At 40.2% G+C, this 19,206-nt stretch overlaps 1 protein-coding gene across 3 annotated transcripts; it reads left to right on the plus strand.

Annotated features, from left to right (window-relative positions):
• The first annotated feature begins 589 nt into the window (after positions 1-589).
• On the plus strand, positions 590-18,766 carry LOC311040884 (protein NLRC3-like). Of its 3 annotated transcripts, XM_084051263.1 has the most exons (16): positions 590-688; positions 5,496-5,645; positions 6,130-6,303; positions 6,569-6,643; positions 7,611-7,685; positions 7,965-8,039; positions 8,509-8,583; positions 9,973-10,021; positions 10,271-10,513; positions 10,695-12,468; positions 12,555-12,731; positions 14,488-14,661; positions 14,854-15,021; positions 16,910-16,956; positions 17,439-17,999; positions 18,221-18,766. In XM_084051263.1, exons 2-15 carry the CDS (start codon positions 5,565-5,567, stop codon positions 17,972-17,974), a joined length of 3,723 nt encoding a protein of 1,240 aa, XP_083907389.1. In that variant the 5' UTR covers positions 590-688; positions 5,496-5,564; the 3' UTR covers positions 17,975-17,999; positions 18,221-18,766. The 3 variants fall into 3 exon arrangements, with proteins under 3 accessions (XP_083907389.1, XP_083907388.1, XP_083907390.1); XM_084051262.1 differs by having other exon boundaries at positions 17,439-18,766; XM_084051264.1 differs by lacking the exons at positions 7,611-7,685; positions 7,965-8,039 and having other exon boundaries at positions 17,439-18,766.
• Positions 18,767-19,206: the final 440 nt, after the last annotated feature.

A 19,206-nucleotide genomic window follows, 5' to 3' on the forward strand; every position in this document is an offset into this window, starting at 1 on the left:
TATTGGGATGATGATGGTAGTGAGGTGGAAGCATGTCTGGCTACTAAAGACTAATTTATACTGCGTATGGCGGTGTCGCTTGCTGAAAAGATCACATCTATAAGCCATGAACATGTCATAATGCAAGGCGTTGTTGGCTTGTAAATGTTTTCCTTTTGGCAAGCCACACACTCAATGTCATCGGTTGTTTAGCCACTCTGGTCTAAACTACCAATCTGCTGGTTGCATTGGATGACCGGAACATAACATAACACTAGACACCATGCCAAAGTTTCATTAATGTTTTTAAAATGTCACATACTCAGTGATCAGTTCAGTTCAGACATAATCAGTTCAGTTCAATGTAAAATCAGCTTTTTGGGATTCAATGAGATATTTTCTAATTATATAAACAACACAATAATAAACAAACATAAACATATCAGCCTAAGTAACCTGGATATTGGATAGGAGGGAACTGGCCCCAAAAAAGTTGAGAAACACGGTTGTAGACTGATGTGTGTCTGACAACATAAACATTTAGAGATGAATGTCTCAACAAATATGTAACCTGACAGTTCAGTTTCAGTTACACTAGTTTGACATCACAGAAAGAGTTTGAGGAAGTTAGTGAAAACGCCCTCATATATTAAGACACCTTGGGCTGATGAGGGTGAACGTCTTTCCTTCCAACCTCTGCTCTACGAAGGTAAAATGTTTCAACTTAATCTGGATGATAATTCACCCTACTAGCAGGAAATATTGTAAATGCTTCAATAGTAGTTTATGTGGTAGGCCTACTACATTGTGTGATATAGGCTAACTGTTCTTTTTTTTAAATAACTTTACTTTATCATCATTTTTTTTTTAAATCATTTTTCAGGTTTATCACGTGGGCAGCTAACTGTATAGGCTAACTGTGTCTGAAATACTTAACTACTAACAAAATGGTTCTATTTAAAATAAATAAAAACATATTTCATAATTACGGACCAGATGAACAGGGTTAATACAGTAGTATTGCAATGCATAACACAACTTTATGAAAGTACATCACAACGCTTCAGTCTTGCATCGTGTTTGTGGAGCTATGTGTCTTAGCAGTGTGAGCTATGTAGATTGTCTGGAGGTGAAGCGCTGCAAAACCTGCCTTGTTAAGCCTTGTGGCTTTTGGATGATGATTGCAGTGGGTGATGGATAAACCCACATCATTCACACAATGACATGGGTTTGTTCTCCTTTGTGGTGTTTGATGCCATTTTTGGACTACGTCTGTCAGGACATAATTGTCTAGTAAAGTAGGCCTAGCTCCAGATGTCTGCTCTTTAAAGAACAATCTTTTAAATCTGTGTTTGTTTCCACAAACACTTGATGATAAAGTCTTTTTAAATATGTATTGGATGTTTTAAGATCTTTATATTCAATAATACAAATGATAGGGAGTCAGTGTTCAAAGTGGGGTCACTACACACCGGCAATAATGCAACGCGACACAAATAAACGATCCGAAAATGCGAATTATTCGGCCGGTGAATTAAAACGCGCCTGCCTCTACACACCTATCGTGACAAGTAGGCTATATGCATATATATAATTCATAAAGTCAATAAAGTTATTCACCATGGAGAAACAATGGAGTCTACATCCTCAAGTGATCTGGTCATAGTTTTATTGAATAATACAAATTTAAATAATAGTGTTTAGGTACACCCAATATTGACCTTGAGAACAGAACCTTGGTATTGGTATACCAATATTATAGCTCAAACAGTTTCTAGGGGAATTTTCAGTAACGGAATTTGATTACAAATATCAGAAGGAAAGAAGCCACTTATCATTTTACATTGCAACGCGCTGTTTTCGTTGGCAGCGGTGGAAAAAGTACTACAATTTTGTACGTAAGTAAAAGTATCAATATAGAACTACTCTGTTACAAGTAAAAGTCCGGAATTATGAAAATGTACTTAAAGTACCAAAAACGTTTTCAAATGCATAAAATGTATACAAATATTGTGAAAATAGCAGATCTATAGGCTCACAATGCGTAGAATGGCGATGCATTTTGAGCTGGTAGATCACCAAAATGTATTTAGGGCTGAATTGTGTTTTGTGATAATAATCAAAATCTACAAAGTAACTAGGGTACAATATTTACCTTTGAGATGTAGTGGAGTAGAAGTAAAAGTATTGAAAATTGGAAATACTCCAGTAAAGTAAAATTACCTCAAAATTGTACTTAAGTACAGTCCGTGAGTAAATGTAGGCTACTTACAGTAGTTACTTTACACCACTGTGAGAGAGAGGGGCTCAAGTCAGGGAGGTGCACAGATAGACTGTAGGTGGTACTAGAGCACCTGCCCTTTGCCCTCTTGACCAGAAGTGCCCTTTTTTCAGTTTACAGCAGGGGTCTTCAACAGGGGGTCCGGGACCCCTAGGGGGTCCTCAGAGTTAGTTACTACAGGGGGTCCGCCAAATCTTTATGTGATATGATTTTTCTTTTTACCATAACCACTCAAAACCTAGCATCCCTTTTCTGAGAACTTTAGCCAAAAATAGCAGGTCTACAAGCTCACAACGCCTCGCACTGCGAGGCGTTGTGAGCTTGTAGATCGGCTATTTTTGGCAAAGAGGTATAGGTGTAGAGGGAAAAAAGAGCAGACCAAGTAAACAAAAAAAAGTGTAATTTACTTGAGCACCTGCCCCTCAAAATGTCTGTGCACGCCACTGGCTCAAGTTGCAAAGCGAGTGTGGTTAATTCAGCCAAAATCTGTCACTTGCGTTTCAAATCGTATTCTTTGATCAGCTGGTGATATAACTTAACAGTCACAACTTGGTATTTATGAACATACTTGTGTGGATTACAGAGAAATTTGAATGAAGTCACTTCTGGATTACTTTGTGTCAGTCCGTGCGACATCGTGCTTTTACTTCTACTCCATTACATCTCAGAGGCAAATATTATACTTTTACTCCACTACAATTATTTGAAAACTTTAGTTACTAGTAGTTACTATTTAGATTATTATTACAAAACTTACATTAACCACTTCACCCCTATAAAATACATTTCGGCCATTCGAAAATAGCCGATATACAAGCTCGCAGATCTTGTAGATCTGCTATTTTCAAAAGATTTTTTATGCATGTAATACATTTGAAAACTTGTAAAATGGGACATTCTGCAAAATGAGTAGCCTACTTTCTAGTTTTGGTACTTTAAATACATTTTGATACCAATATTTTTGTACTTTTACTCAAGTAAATGTTTAATTCCGGACTTTTACTTGTAACATAGTATTTCTACATTGCAGTATTGATACTTTTACGCAAGTAAAATATTTGAATACTTTTCCCACTGACCCTATCCATGTCCAACCACGAGGTTAGAGCCAGGGACCACTATATCATTTTGTGGTGTTAAAATATTCCAAGTTTTTGATAATTTGTGAAATGCTTTTTGTGAGCTTGTAGATCAGATATTTTCAAATAGCTGATGTAAGCTATATAGGGTTAAAGTGGTTAAACTGCTGGGGACCCCTGGACCCCTCTCTCTCTGGTTAATTCAATTCACTGACTCACAAGTCAAATAAAAGTGTGACTTATGGGTCAAAGGCAAATAGATAAAACTTTTTTTTATTTTATTTACTTTTTCCAGTGATAAAGAGATTTGTTTTAACCTATATTTAACTCAGGATAGGTGATGATGATGATGATGATGATGATGATGATGATGATGATGATGATTATGATGAAGCAATGCGAGAGAGAGAGAGTGAGAGGTATTCTGAGCAGGTTAGGAATGCTGAGCATGACTGCTCTTTTTCAGCAACGTCTGCACAAACAGATAACCGATAAGCACCAGGTAACAATAGATTGTCACTAAACCTGTTTGAGGACCAGTGCCTTGACGTGAGACGCATTGTTTGGCATCAATACTTGGCATGATCACATTTGTGGCACCACATTCCTTTTCAAATTTGCACGCAAAGGGTGTGAGTATCCTAGGCCCCACAGCTCAATTATTTGGATCCCATTCCAATTTGGTTTGACTGCCTTCCAAAGTTTGCGGGCCCTGGGTAGGCAGCCCAGCCTGGTGAAGACCTGTGCTAAGAGGAGCACACTTTTCTAGTTACACTGCAGTCAAATGACTTGTGGTTTCTGAATTGTGTGTAGTTTGTGTTTTTTTATTGGGATGATGATGGTACTGAGGTTTAAGCATGTCTGGCTACTAAAGACTAATTTATACTGCGTATGGCGGTGTCGCTTGCTGAAAATATCACATCTATAAGCCATGAACTTGTCATGATGCAAGGCATGATGCACTGGCCTGACCATGTTTTCAAGGTGAAATTCTGAGTAGGCCTAAAGCTATTGGAAGTTTTATTAGTGTTTAAAGTTCCAATTCATATTTGTAGCAGTTGTTAACAACAATGTATACGATGGCATCCCTGGATATAAAATTCTACTTTTGTTTCTCCCTGGGCTGTATGCTAAGAATTACATAATTATTAAATGCACCATTTAATAATCACATACTATCAATCCAGTTTAACGTAAAATCAGCTTTTTGGGATTCAATGAGATATTCTTTCAAATTAACAATTCGAATTTTGTTAATTTGTCATTATTGTCTCAGCCAGGTTGGACGGCCAAAGACAGGAGGTTTTCGCACCTGTCCGTCCGTCATTCTGTGAGCAGCTAATTCTGGCACCGTTGGGCCGAACAGTGTGAAACTTTGCACCGTAGGCCAAGATAGAACCTCTGCCCCAAATGTTTCAAATCTGCCTCATGGTGGTGCTATAATCGCACACTTCACGTTTTGGCCTATACAGTAACTTTTGAACAGTAGGTCAACCTACAATCAAAATGAAGTTTCCCCTGGATTCCTTGGATCATGACACATCTCCCCATATAGCTAGCCGCGTCCATGTCCACCTGCCAAGATTTATGTCTGTGGTCAGGTGATAAAGATCTGTCAGTTTTTTTCAGAATCCATTCTGAGTAGCATAAGTTCCAAGAGGTTCATTTTACACAAAATGGAACAAATCATGAACGCAGCTTTTGATTGCAGTGAAACTTTGCTTGCACATTCTCACTAGGCCAAGAAAGACTGCTCTTTTTCAGAAAAGCCCTGCACAAACAGATAACCGATAAGCACCAGGTAACAATAGATTGTCACTAAACCTGTTTGAGGGGCCAGTGCCTTGACGTGAGACGCATTGTTTGGCATCAATACTTGGCATGATCACATTTGTGGCACCACATTCCTTTTCAAATTTGCACGCAAAGGGTGTGAGTATCCTAGGCCCCACAGCTCGATTTTTCCTATCCCATTCCAATTGAGTTTGACTTCAACCTGCCTTCAACAACTTGTTATGATGCAAGGCGTTGTTGGCATGTAGCCTAAGTGTTTTCCTTACAGTGTAACTCCTGATCCGTAGGTCGTACAATCAAAATCTTGATTTCAACATTATAGGTCTGTCTGACTAAATTCTGTGTGTTGTTTGTGTGTGCAGCTACTACCTTTCCTGTTGACATCTTCAGATAACTGCAGTTGAGAGACAGGTTACCAGTGGGCACAGATCATGGTCAACTTCTTCCAGATCATCATGGGTATCCTGGGACTCTTTGGAGTAGTCCGGTACAGACAACGATATGTTGTGTTGGTAAGGGAAATTACTTCATTTCTAGCTTGATGTCCTGTCTGAACATTTCCACTCTTCAGGAGACACTTTCTCGAAACACATGTAGCATTAGCAGTGGTGTAAAGTACATTTACTAGTACTGTAATCAAGTACTGTACTTGATTACAATGTTGAGGTATTTTTACTTTACTTGCGTATTTCAAGCTTGTAGATCTGCTATTTTTAAACATTTTAGTACTTTTACTTTTGGTACTTTAAGTATATTTTGATGCCAAAAAGTACTTTTATTCAAGTAACATTTTGAACACAGGCCTTTTACTTGTAACAGAATATTTCTACATTGCAGTATTGATACTTTTACTCAAGTAAAAAATGTGAGTACTTTTTCCACCACTGAGCATTAGGATTTTTGCTGAGTACAAAGCAATAATGGATCATGAATTAGGTAAATGTGGATCTTGTTTGTTAATTTTATTTGTTAATTTCTTTGTTTTGTATTTCCCAGTACCTGGTGACGATGATGGTGTGGGTTGGGTGGAATGACATTATTAGTTACATGGGAGTCCTTTCTCCCAAGGGCAACAAAACACCCAAAAAGGACTCTCCCAGTGAGAGGGACGAGCACATCGATGAACAGAGTGATACCGAGGTGGACGAGATCACAGGCGACGATGAGAAGGTCAGACTGTGAGCTCATCTGTCAGTCAATGTGTGTGTGTGTGTGTGTGTGTGTGTGTGTGCGTGCGTGCGTGCGTGCGTGCGTGCGTGTAGAATGTTAGCCCATATTGCTTCGATGTGATCATCATTAAGGTCCGTTCTCAAGTTGAAAACAATGTTTAATCTAGTTTGCAAAATACCCGTCTCACCCCTCCTATTTCTTTTTTTTATCACCATAACATTTTCATCACCATAACATTTTCAGTTTTAATATAATCCCATTCAAGGATTCTCCCAGCAAGAGGGACATCGATAAAGAGAGTCACACCAAGGTGGATGAGATCACAGGCAGCGATGAGAAGGTCAGACAGTGAATCTTTTCACAATTTACAAAGACAGTTTCCTTGCTGTCACAATTTTCAAAAATCCTTGGACAACTTTTTTCTGCACGGTTAGACAGTTTCATAGAAAAACATCAGCTGCTAACAGATTGTCAATATGACTAACAGATCAACTTCAATGGCACTAATAGATGTAATAGAAGAATGAACTAGTTCAGTTGATAATAGGAAATATGCGATAGGAGTATTTATTGATTTAAAGGAAGCATTTGATACAATTTACCATGACATGTTGCTTTAAAAAATGTAAAGATATGGTGCTAGAGGGGTAGGGCTTAAAGGTAGGGTAAGTGATTTGCTTTGGTTAAAATAAGTGTTAAATAGCTCTATATTCTGATAGTACTCATTGCTATAGAGTGTTTGTTCAGTATTAGGAGTCTCCTTGTCTCTCCACCTCTTTATTAAACAGAAAATGCATTTTCGTTTCAGGTTCAGTTTAATTTCCAATTTTATCCAACCAGGACAGAGAACTCAATCAGGATATAGATTAAACAAGTGAAATTGGAAGTGATGACACTAAGAAATGAGCATGCAAAATTGGAACTGGAACACTATACAAATTAAGCTTAAAAATTGGTACTTTCTCCTGATTGGCTGAGATTTTGACACCTACCGAAAAATGTATTTTCTGTTTATTAAAGAGCTGGAGAGACGGGTGGACTCCTGTTACTGAACAAACACTCTATAGCAATGATTACTATCAGAATATAGTATTTTAACCTTTTAACAAAATACTTTTTGTTTTAACCAAAGATTATCACTTACCCTACCTTTAATTGGGTTAAAAGTTACATTGAAAATAGACAACAGGTTCCATTATGGGTTCCATTCAAATACATTATCATAAATTATCCAAAAAATATGTCTTATGTCTTGGAATAAAAACAAAAGAAGGTATAACTATGGTTTTAATATAATCCCATTCAAGGATTCTCCCAGCAAGAGGGACATCGATAAAGAGAGTCACACCAAGGTGGATGAGATCACAGGCAGCGATGAGAAGGTCAGACAGTGAGCTCGCCTCCGTTAGTGTGTGTGTGTGTGTGTGTGTGTGTGTGTGTGTGTGTGTGTGTGTGTGTGTGTGTGTGTGTGTGTGTGTGTGGGTGTAGAATGTTAGCCCATATTGCTTCGATGTGATCATCATTAAGGTCCGTTCTCAAGTTGAAAACAATGTTTAATCTAGTTTGCAAAATACCCGTCTCACCCCTCCTATTTCTTTTTTTTATCACCATTACATTTTCATCACCATAACATTTTCAGTTTTAATATAATCCCATTCAAGGATTCTCCCAGCAAGAGGGACATCGATAAAGAGAGTCACACCAAGGTGGATGAGCTCACAGGCAGCGATGAGAAGGTCAGACAGTGAATCTTTTCACTATTTACAAAGACAATTTCCTTGCTGTCACAATTTTCAAAAATCCTTCGACAACTTTTTTCTGCACGGTTAGACAGTTTCATAGAAAAACATCAGCTGCTAACAGATTGTCAATATGACTAACAGATCAACTTCAATGGCACTAATAGATGTAATAGAAGAATGAACTAGTTTAGTTGATAATAGGATATATGCGATAGGAGTATTTATTGATTTAAAGGAAGCATTTGATACAATTTACCATGACATGTTGCTTAAAAAAATTGAAAGATATGGTGCTAGAGGGGTAGGGCTTAATTGGGTTAAAAGTTACATTGAAAATTGACAACAGGTTCCATTATGGTTCCATTCAAATAAATTATCATACATTATCCAAAAAAGATGTCTTATTTCTTGGAATAAAAACAAAAGAAGGTATAACTGTGGTTTTAATATAATCCCATTCAAGGATTCTCCCAGCAAGAGGGACATCGATAAAGAGAGTCACACCAAGGTGAATGAGATCACAGGCAGCGATGAGAAGGTCAGACAGTGAGCTCGCCTCTGTGTGTGTGTGTGTGTGTGTGTGTGTGTGTGTGTGTGTGTGTGTGTGTGTGTGTGTGTGTGTGTGTGTGTGTGTGTGTGTGTGTGTGTGTGTGTGTCTCACACAATATATTGCTGTGATGGTAATACGGGGTTTTCATGGGTCCTTAAATCTTAAAGCCCCTGGAAGTTTGGTTTGATATTGTCACAGACAAATTTTACCATTTCATATGATATCTGCTCAATCACTGCTCCTTTTCTAGGCTTTTGGCTGCACTCGATCTGCTGCAAACATTGTCAGACCTCATTTAGCATAGATCAGATAGATACAGACATAATGTACCGTATATGGGGCCAAATACATATCTGTAACTTATCAATTGTTTTCCTTGTCATATGAAAATTGCTAAGGTGATTCCAATACACAAAGCAAGAGACAAGTGAATCTTTTCACGTTTACAGGCCAGTTTCCTTGCTGTCACAATTTTCAAAAATCATTTTTTTCTGCACGGTTAGACAGTTTCATAGAAAAACATCAGCTGCTAACAGATTGTCAATATGACTAACAGATCAACTTCAATGGCACTAATAGATGTAATAGAAGAATTAAGTAGTTCAGTTGATGATAGAAAATATGCGATAGGAGTATTTATTGATTTAAAGAAAGCATTTGATACAATTTACCATGACATGTTGCTTCAAAAAAATGAAAGATATGGTGCTAGAGGGGTAGGGCTTAATTGGGTTAAAAGTTACATTGAAAATAGACAACCGTTTGTACAGATGGGTGAGTATAGATCAACAAGCTCAGTTATTACTTTTGGCATGCCACAAGGGTCTATTAGGTCCTAAATTATTTATTTTATATATAAATGATATATGCAAAGTATTTTGAATTTGTTTTGTTTTTGCGGACGATACTGATATTTTTTGCTCCGGGGAGAACCTTCAGCAGCTGTTGGAGGTTGTCTGTGTTGAATTGGGGAAACCGAAATTATGTTTAGATTCAAATAAATTATAAAAACAAAGTGTGATTTTTGGGAATAGAAAAATGTAGTTAATGATTGATAAAGTAAAGTTGTAAATTCAGTTGGGAAGCCCATATAAATTATAGTCTTGATGAAGAGAAGGTGTTATACTTACTGTCAAGTTAGCCACTCTACATAACAAGTGCGGCACACCTTGGTTCTATCTGTCAGACCAGGTTTTCCCTTAAAGTCTGCCAATGATTTATGAAGCCCACATTATTATCTGGACAGTGGACACAACCTCGACAACCAGTGGTTGCATGATGACATTTGGCTGTACATCATTAATCATATTTGTTCATGTACTTGGCATGATCTATGTGTATATGATGATGAGGAAATAACATGACTGTGTACAACAGGATACTGCTGTTGACGACTCGACTTCAGAAAAATCGGATGAAGAAAAAGGTGAGCTTTTTCTGTCCTTGGTACAGTTCAATGCTTGAGGTAATCAGTGAGTAGGTTGTTGGCTGGTGCTACCTTTTGTTTGAACAGGGTGTATATTCTCAATATCTTATTTGAAAACAAAATGCACCATTTGTTACATTACTATTTATGTGGGCTTGAAGATATGCAGGGAGCTTCATTTTTCATAATATAATGACAGTTTTCTGTGATACATTTATCTCAATCATTCTCCTTTTGTCTTGCAAACAGCACATTTTGTGATCCAGCACAGGGCACGGTTGATTCAAACAGTTCCAGGTTCCACAGTCATGTCTATAGTAGACAGTCTAGGGACCATGGTCCATAAGGAGCTCTACGCCAACATTCGTGCTGGAAAGACAAGCATGGAACAAATGAGAATCCTGTATACAATGATGCCAAGTGAAGCGGGAATAGGAATAGGCCTCAAGGCAACATTTTACAATGCCCTGAAACAACACGTACCCACTATTGGTAAGAAGAAGATTAAATGTACATCTAAATTACTTTTGTTTTAGTACAGGTATCACTTTCAATTAAAATAAAAACAGCAACAACCCACTTTTAACTCTTGAATTACCAAGACCTCTCAGTGGGTACCATATTTATCAACGCACACTTAATGATGTTGTCTGTCTGTCCTTTGGTCATTCAGAGCCTCTTTCTCCTTTGAGTCAAAAAAAACGTCTAAAGTCTATTCTGAGGAGGAAGTCTCTGTGTTTGTCGGATTGGACAGGAAATAAAACCCTTCTGAATGAGATCTTCACAGAGGTCTACATCACAGAGGGAGGGATTGAAGAGGTAAATAAGGAACACGAGGTCAGGCAGATTGAAACATCCATGAAACCAGCCAGACCAGAAACACAGATAAACTTTTACGACATCTTTAAACGTTTACCTGGACAAAATATACCAATCAGAACAGTGATGATGAAGGGAGTGGCTGGCATTGGTAAAACAGTCGTAACACAGAAGTACGCTCAGGACTGGATAGAAGGAAGAGCCAACAAGAATATCGGTGTCATGTTTCCATTCACATTCCGAGAGCTGAATTTGGAGAAGAAGAATTACAGCTTGGTTGAACTTCTTCATCATTATTTTCCTGGAATCACAGGAATCTGTGATGAGTCCGAAGTTGTATTAATCTTTGATGGCCTCGATGAGTGTCGGCTTCCGTTATGCTTCGAGAACAATGAGATCTGCAAAGATGACAGAGAGGTAGTCCCCATAGATGTTCTGCTAACAAACCTCATCCAGGGAAACCTGCTTCCCTCTGCTCACATCTGGATAACCACCCGACCTGCAGCAGCCAATCGGATCCCTTCTGAGTATGTTGACAGGGTGACAGAGGTGAGAGGGTTCACTAACACCCAGAAGGACGAGTACTTTAAGAAGAAATTCAGTGACAAGAACCAAGCCAGAACAATCATCTCACACATCAACAAATCTCGAAGCCTCCAAATCATGTGCCACATTCCAGTCTTCTGTTGGATCATTGCTACAGTTCTTGGAGTGTTGGGAACAAAGGAGATGGGGTCGCTGCCAAAGACCCTGACTGCGTTGTACATCCACTTCATGTGGGTTCAGAATCTGAATACACAGAAGAACAAAGCCAAGCTGCTCAAGCATGATAGCAAAGCTAAGATACCTTCTTACAGGGATGTAATTCTGACTCTGGGAAAACTGGCTTTTGAACAGCTGAAGAAAGGCAACCTGATCTTCTATGAAAATGACCTGATAGAGAGTGATTTTGATATCGAAGATGCCTCAGTGTATTCAGGATTGTTCACGCAGATGTTTAAAGAGATAGATGGTTTGTACAAGTGCAAGGTGTTCTGCTTTGTCCACCTAAGTGTTCAGGAGTTCCTGGCAGCTCTTTATGTATTTCTCACATTTGAGGACACTGGTGACAACATGCTGTCAGAACCACAAACAACCAATACATCTAAGCGTTCTAGAGATGAGATTCAATTCTACCAGAGTGCTGTAGACGAGGCCTTACAGAGTCCAAATGGACACCTGGACTTGTTCCTCCGTTTCCTGCTGGGCCTCTCATTGGAGACCAATCAGAATCTCCTGCGGCGGGATTCGCTGAAAAAGACACAAATTAGTTTCCAGACCAGTCAGGAAACAGTCAAGAAGTACATCAAGATGAAGATCAGAGAGATTCCCTCTACAGAGAAACGCATAAATCTGTTTTACTGTCTGAATGAGCTGAACGATCATTCTCTAGAGGAGGAGATCCAACAGTATATGAGGTCAGGACGTCTCTCCAACGATAAACTCTCTCCTGCTCAGTGGTCAGCTTTGGTCTTCGTATTGCTGACATCAGAAAAGGAGTTGGGTGTGTTTGACCTGAAGAAATACTCTGCTTCAGAGGAAGCTCTTCTGAGGCTGCTGCCAGTGGTCAAAGTCTCCAATAGAGCACTGTAAGTGCACTGATAACTTTATATATATTCAATGTTATGTGTCCATTTTTCTACATATCTTTTTTAAATCACTAATGCTTATCCAGGCTGAGTGGCTGTAACCTCGCAGAGACATGCTGTAAGGAGTTGTCGCCAGTTCTCAGCTCCACCTCCTCTCGTCTGAGAGAATTGGACCTGCGCAATAATGAGCTGGTGGGTGATTCAGGAGTGATTCTGCTCTCTGTTGGCCTTGGGAGTCAATACTGTATTCTGGAGATTCTTAGGTCAGTATTTCTGAGAATGAGAAAACAGCCAGCACTCAATGAATGTCCTTTTCACATAGATTTATTTTTGCCTCATCCAAACAGAGCAATGGACGCGTTGCAACCTAATAGGTGTTCCTCAGCTTTGTTAGTATTTGTGAAATGTCACCAGGTGCCATTTAAATTGAACTAGAAGGAATGCGAGCAAAACTTCAGTCAGAAATATACAATTAAACTTGCTGGGTGCACAGCTCCAAAAAGATTATGTTGACATCTAAATTAAACATGTGGAGTTTATCTCGAGGAATATACTTTATAGTTCCAAAGATTTATTTATTTTTATTTATTTCAGGAGTAAAGGGAGATCATTGCCTCTCCCCTCTTTGGTGGCTTTGCAACCAATGCTGTGGCTGCAGAATCACTAGCATCGTAAGGGATCCTCACCATCCTTCCCATGGCCTGTTTACCCTCCTGTTGTTGGGAAAGATTTACAGGACCATTATAGCTAGATACATGCGGCAGGATGCTGAATAGCTTCTTCCCGAAGGCAGTTAGGATCACAAATGGACTGCCCCCCCCCCCCGACCCCCAACAAACAGAATTGAACTGAATCGGGTCATCTTATGATCCCAGAGTAACTGAACTTTCTAAAATGCAGTACTTTCACATGGTACACATTACCTGGTTTTCACATTACCAATATCAAACAGCTCAGTGGCCTTTTTGGTTAGAGTGTTCGTTCTGAAATTGGGAGGTCGGGGACCGGGGGTTCAATCCCTTGGCTGAGTGATCCGAAAGACTATAAAGATGGGACCTAAAGCCTCCCTGCTTGTTACTCAGCATCAAGTCCCACCCACCATCATGGGGGCTGGTGGGTGTACTTGTACACCAAGCCGCCTCACGCTGCAGAAACAGGAGATAGGCTCCTGCCCTATAGGCCACATGGCTCCGGAACAGTTGGTTCCCAAGCCTACTACTTACTTACTGATATCAAACCCACCCGAGGCGGTGACAGTTCTTTGAATACCAGACCCTGGGGTGGAAGCAGCAGCCTGTTTATCAAGCTCAAGGGTTCAGATACGGAGGAGCATTGCTTGGATCTCAAGCTCTTTATTTCGGGCCTCTGCCTCCTTTATCTGGAGGGTCAGTTGGAGATCCCCTGTTGACATACCGGGCAGCGATGAGCAGTGAGCAAACCATACATTAGCGGTGGGAACTTCAGTAGCCTCTGCCACAGTAGCATCTCTCTGTGTGGCCTCCTCCTCCTTCTCACCACTGCCGAAGAAAGCACTCCTTTCTCCACCAGCTTCTCACACATCACATGACGGAGCTTTGCTTTTTGTGCAGTGAGAGACAGTAATATCATATATCCAGGCGCGTCGATTTATGTGCGCGGCCGTGGGGTCTCAACTCGACCCCCACTAGCCCCCCCTGCCCCCCCAGCCGCGACCGAATAAAAAAAAAAAATCTCTGTCTGGGCTAATTGTTCTAGGTGTTAACGGCGCCCCGCTTCCCGCTATAGTAATGGTAGCTGTAATGGTACTGTAAGTTTGAGCCCCGACCTCTGAGATTGATGTGGGGGTTGATCATTTCGGACCTAGAGGCCCCCGCGGTATCGGCGTCTATGAATATATCATAAGAATATAACATAAATATGACCATATAGTCTGTATGCAAATGCACAGGGATTATGACAAATATAATGGATCTAAATATTCTGATCTTTCTTTTACAGCAAATAAACTATTGATACATTTCATTACTAAAACTTCTTTAGGTTGAGTGGCTGTAACCTCTCAGACAAATGCTGCAAGGAGTTAACGTCAGGTCTCAGCTCCGAATCCTCTAGACTTAAAGAGCTAGACCTGAGCAACAATGCGCTGACCGATTCAGGAGTGACAGTACTCTCTGATGGACTGAGGAGTCCACACTGTATACTGGAGACTCTCAGGTCAGTATTCCTGAACCAGTTCAACTGGTGACCATATAGATTAAACATATTATGTGAGTTTACTCAAGTTAACGTCTACGTCTTTGATGTAAGTGTGAAATCTACTGTGTGTGTGTGGGCTCGTGTGCATGCATGCGTGTGCATGTGCGTACGCGTGCTTGTGTGCGTGCGCTTGTGCGTGTGTGTGTGTAGATTGTCAGGCTGTCTCATCACAGAGACTGGCTGTTCTGCTCTGGCCGAAGCTCTGCGCTCCAACCCCTCGCATCTCAGAGAGCTGGACCTGACCTACAATCACCCAGGAGACACAGGAGGCCTATCTGCTGTACTGAATGATCCAAACTTCAGCCTGGGCACTCTTAGGTATGAGATACTTAGGCTGTGGGTGAATGCTACTGTCTAATGTCCACTGCTCAGTGCACTGCATATACACACTGTTGTGTACACAATTGAGTGCCTATTGACAACAAAAGCTACAACTCAAAGCAGGAACAGCTACTGGTGAGTAGTTCAGCGGTAATCTCTTTAAGACCTGTTTCTACAAACGCCTTCTAAATCAGTAGTTCTCAAAAAAAGAATTTTGCCCCCAAAGGACCCCCAAATTGATAGATATAAATGGCAGCAGACCTGAATATGTTTTGTGCCAGGGACCCCCAGAAGAGAAGATTTGTGTTAAAAAAAAATCAAAATTCTTCAAAATTGTTCTAGATTTTCCCCAAAATGTTGATATGGACTTCTTTTACCTGCCTCAGTCCGCAGTGGAGGAACAGTATAGCCTAACATATTTAGAACAATTGTAAGATGGAAGATTACCAAGAATGGCTTTATAAAGTAAGATATACCAGTGCTGTAGCCTGCAAGATGTTAAACTATAGAATATTCGCAATTCTGGGAAATTGCAAGTGTCGTTGCACCGACGCGAGTTGCGGGTTGCGGCCACCGGGACACGAGGAATACGCTGGGAGGAATACCGTCGGAGGCTCTGCGACGTGCGATTCGAATTCAGTGCTGATCGGAATCTGCGTTTGTGATACATGGCGTTTTGATTTGAGGAAATAGGCCCTTCCCACTAAAGAAATAGGCCCCTCCCACAACGTTTGCAAGCCAATTGCGTTGTCACGTCACTCCTGAGATCACCTGTATTTCATTTCGAGAGGACTGATCCCCCCCAAAAATCATTTTTTTGCATCAAACGGTTACATTTTTCGCATTTGTGGCACCCCCTATGGGCCAAAGTGGAAATGTTTTGGGGAATTCCTTGAGTACACAACCCTCGTCATGAGATGCAAATTTGGGATTGACTGGACGTTTTTGTTCGTGACTTTTGGCATTTCTTGTAAAATAGGGCCCTCTCGCTAACTTTGGAAGCCTATTACGGTATTGACTATCAAAAATGTGATTATATATGTTTATAATATCGGTGTGTACCGGTACACATATGCATGTGTACCGATTTTTGTGAGATCAGGACAAAATCCAGGAGCAAAAATTCAAAATGGCGGAAAATTGATACAGACGCAAATGGGCGTGGGTGTGTAATTCTTTTTAAAAATTAGGGCACTGGACTATGAACCTCCCCTCCAAGTGTTGTATCTGTAGCCCTTACGGTTTCCGAGAGACAAATACTTGAATGGAAGTTTTCGCATTTCCCATTATAAGTCAATGGGAAAAATGTATTCACTAATGAATCAAAATAAAATAAACTATATAACATATTTCTTAGCAAAATACAAGCACACGATTCCCGGTGAAGCCGGTCGATTTGACATATGGCACGAGTGTGCCGCAACAACTGTGGGAGGAGTAGTGGGTAGAATAAATAAAGTCGCCCAAGTACTATAGTGTGTTGCCCTGTTAGGGCAAATAAGAACAACCAACTAGAGCAAGGGTAGGCAACCTGTAGCCTGGAAACCAGACAAATCTGCCTATGCAACAAACAAAAAAAGAGTCTGGCCCCGCTCAGTTGTGATTGGAGTTGTGGGGCACCAATCAGGGCCCAGTATGCAAATATGGGTCGGGTTTATCACCAGAGGATTTATTTTAATCCCCCCTTGGAAATGCAGGTTCCACACAGAGATTCCAGACTAATATCTACGCAGTGATATTAGTCTGGCCATGCATGCCAGGCTAGGCAACCTGCAGCTCCAGAGCTGCATTTTTACTCAGCTTTACATTGTTAAAGCTTTGTTCAATTGTTAAATTATCAAAGAGAATATGTATAGGCCTAATTTTCTCTCTCTTCCACCCCCAGCGTCGACCATAGTGGATCGTGTTTTCTGAAACCAGGTTTGAAGAAGTGTAAGTGTATTCAGGTTTATTCATTAAATCAAAGTGCACACATTCAGTTATTTAAATGAACAGCCTACTGTACAAAGCAGTACACTTGTGCACATCCTACTCTGAATGATGATTGGTTATAACCATGCAGTATAATGTAGGTTATTATCTCACTGAGGTCATTTGTAATGTGGTCAATCATTACCCAAAACACAACATGACAGTGTAATATTTAGTGGTGTTACAAAAGTGTTAGTGTTACAAAACACAAGCTTAGTCTTGGGCATGTGTCCTTTCTACCTGTAGTGTCCACATAGGATTCTAGTGTTATACATTGTCCCCATGTTGGAAAAACAACATGCCTTATACAGACATTTCTGTATCTGTCGCTCTGTCAACTTTTATGCCCATATATGGAGTTCCGTGTCAGGCATGCCCAAATATGGAGTAGGCCAAATTTGATTCTAAAGTGGTGCTGAATTGTATTTTATCCTCCCAATCAGATGCCTGTGAACTCACATTGGACCCAGACACAGCACACACAAACCTCTCTCTGTCTGAGAACAAAAGAAAGGTGACAGATGTGGGAAAGAAACAGTCGACTCCTGATCACACAGACAGATTTAACCTGGTTCACCAGGTGCTGTGTAGAGATGGTTTGACTGGACGCAGTTACTGGGAGGTAGAGTGTAGAGGAGAGGTTTCTGTAGCAGTCTCATACAGAGGAATCAAAAGGAAGGGATGGGATGATGACTGTCAGTTTGGATGCAATGACAAGTCCTGGAGTCTGAGGTATGCTACCAATTACACTGTCTGTCACAAAAAGAAGACGACTCAACTCCCTTTCCACCTCTCCACATGTTCCTCCAGAAGATTAGGAGTGTATCTGGACTGGCCTGCTGGCACTCTGTCCTTCTACAGAGTCCACTCTGACACATTGACACACCTGTACACATTCCAATCCACATTCACTGAACCCCTCTATCCTGGGTTCATGTTGTACTCTGACTCCTCAGTGTCTCTGTGTCAAATAGAGTAGGTACAGTAAGGCAAGGCACTGCAAGGCAATTTTATTTGTATTGCACATTTCAACAACAAGGCAATTCAATGGGCTTTACACAAAATATCAAGCAAAGGAAACACAATTATACGATGACATTAGGATGCATAAAACAAAAGGAGTAAAGAAATAACATACAATTACTACAAGTACAATCCTGTGTCCTGGAGGAGCACTCACACTCCTTCATGATGACATGTGCTGAAATGATACAATGATACAGAGTGAACACTGTCTACAGCAGGGTTTTTCAGGCCACTTAGTTGATACGAAGACAAAGAAGGGACCCCCTACTACACAATAGTGTAAAATTGTTTTGCATATTAAATTAGGCCTCGATCCCTCCAACTTTTGTATTTTAAGAAAGGCCTTTTATTATGTCATACAGCTGGATGTGTATTGTGGTCTTGCATAGAATTGTCAATTATGTCAATACTGTCACTTAGTATAGCAAATATCCTTGACCAATGACCATTTAGGACAACGTCTCTGGGTATTCACCTGTTTCTTGGCTGTGTGTTTTCCACTTCCTGTCGGATTTCATTGGATATCATTAGTCATCTGACTGGTTTCATTGGATTTCATTGGATCAAAAGACAGGAAGTGGAACACAGTGAAAAGCCTAGGAAACAGGTGGATAAGAGGTGTCCCATATGACACCTTAGGAGTCTTCTGCCCCGAGGGGCTATTGGTCAGGCCAGGAGGCCTGACTATACTGATCTGTAAATGCTGTTTCTCTGCCTGAATCTAACTAATAAATTGTCAACACTTCACCCTGACTGGATATTCATATTTTCCATAACTATTTCTGCCAGATTTGTGAATGTTGTGACCCAGGCATGGTCACTGAAATTAGTCTGCTCTGCACAGTTTTAGAGAATAGATGTGCAGGGGTATTTGTAGGCATAAGTGGTAGGCAACCTCCCCAAAATATAAAAACAATTATAAATATATAGCTGCAAGCAGCGATAAACAGGGCCAAGGAATGAAAGGAAAAAATAAATATGCAATAGTAGCACAATAAGACGTAGAAACAGAATAGATTTAACTTGAGACAAAGCAGCCCATTCAATTAACAAATTAGCATTCTTAAGAGCTGAGCAGAGTGCTGAGGGATTGTGGATATTGTAATGTATCTCTGTTTGTGATGCTTATAATGCAGTAAAAAATAAGATGATAATAATAAATAAAGAATCTGTAGTGCAAAAACT

Source organism: Gymnoscopelus microlampas (assembly GCF_963454915.1).
Source record: "Gymnoscopelus microlampas genome assembly, chromosome: 24".
NCBI classification, from domain to species: Eukaryota; Metazoa; Chordata; class Actinopteri; order Myctophiformes; family Myctophidae; genus Gymnoscopelus; species Gymnoscopelus microlampas.

Coding starts and splice junctions, on each gene's coding strand:
- LOC311040884 (XM_084051262.1), top strand. CDS start 5,565: ATGGTCAACTTCTTCCAGATCATCATGGGTATCCTGGGACTCTTTGGA. Junction 5,646..6,129: donor GACAACGATATGTTGTGTTG/GTAAGGGAAATT, acceptor TGTATTTCCCAG/TACCTGGTGACGATGATGGT. Junction 10,022..10,270: donor AAAATCGGATGAAGAAAAAG/GTGAGCTTTTTC, acceptor TCTTGCAAACAG/CACATTTTGTGATCCAGCAC.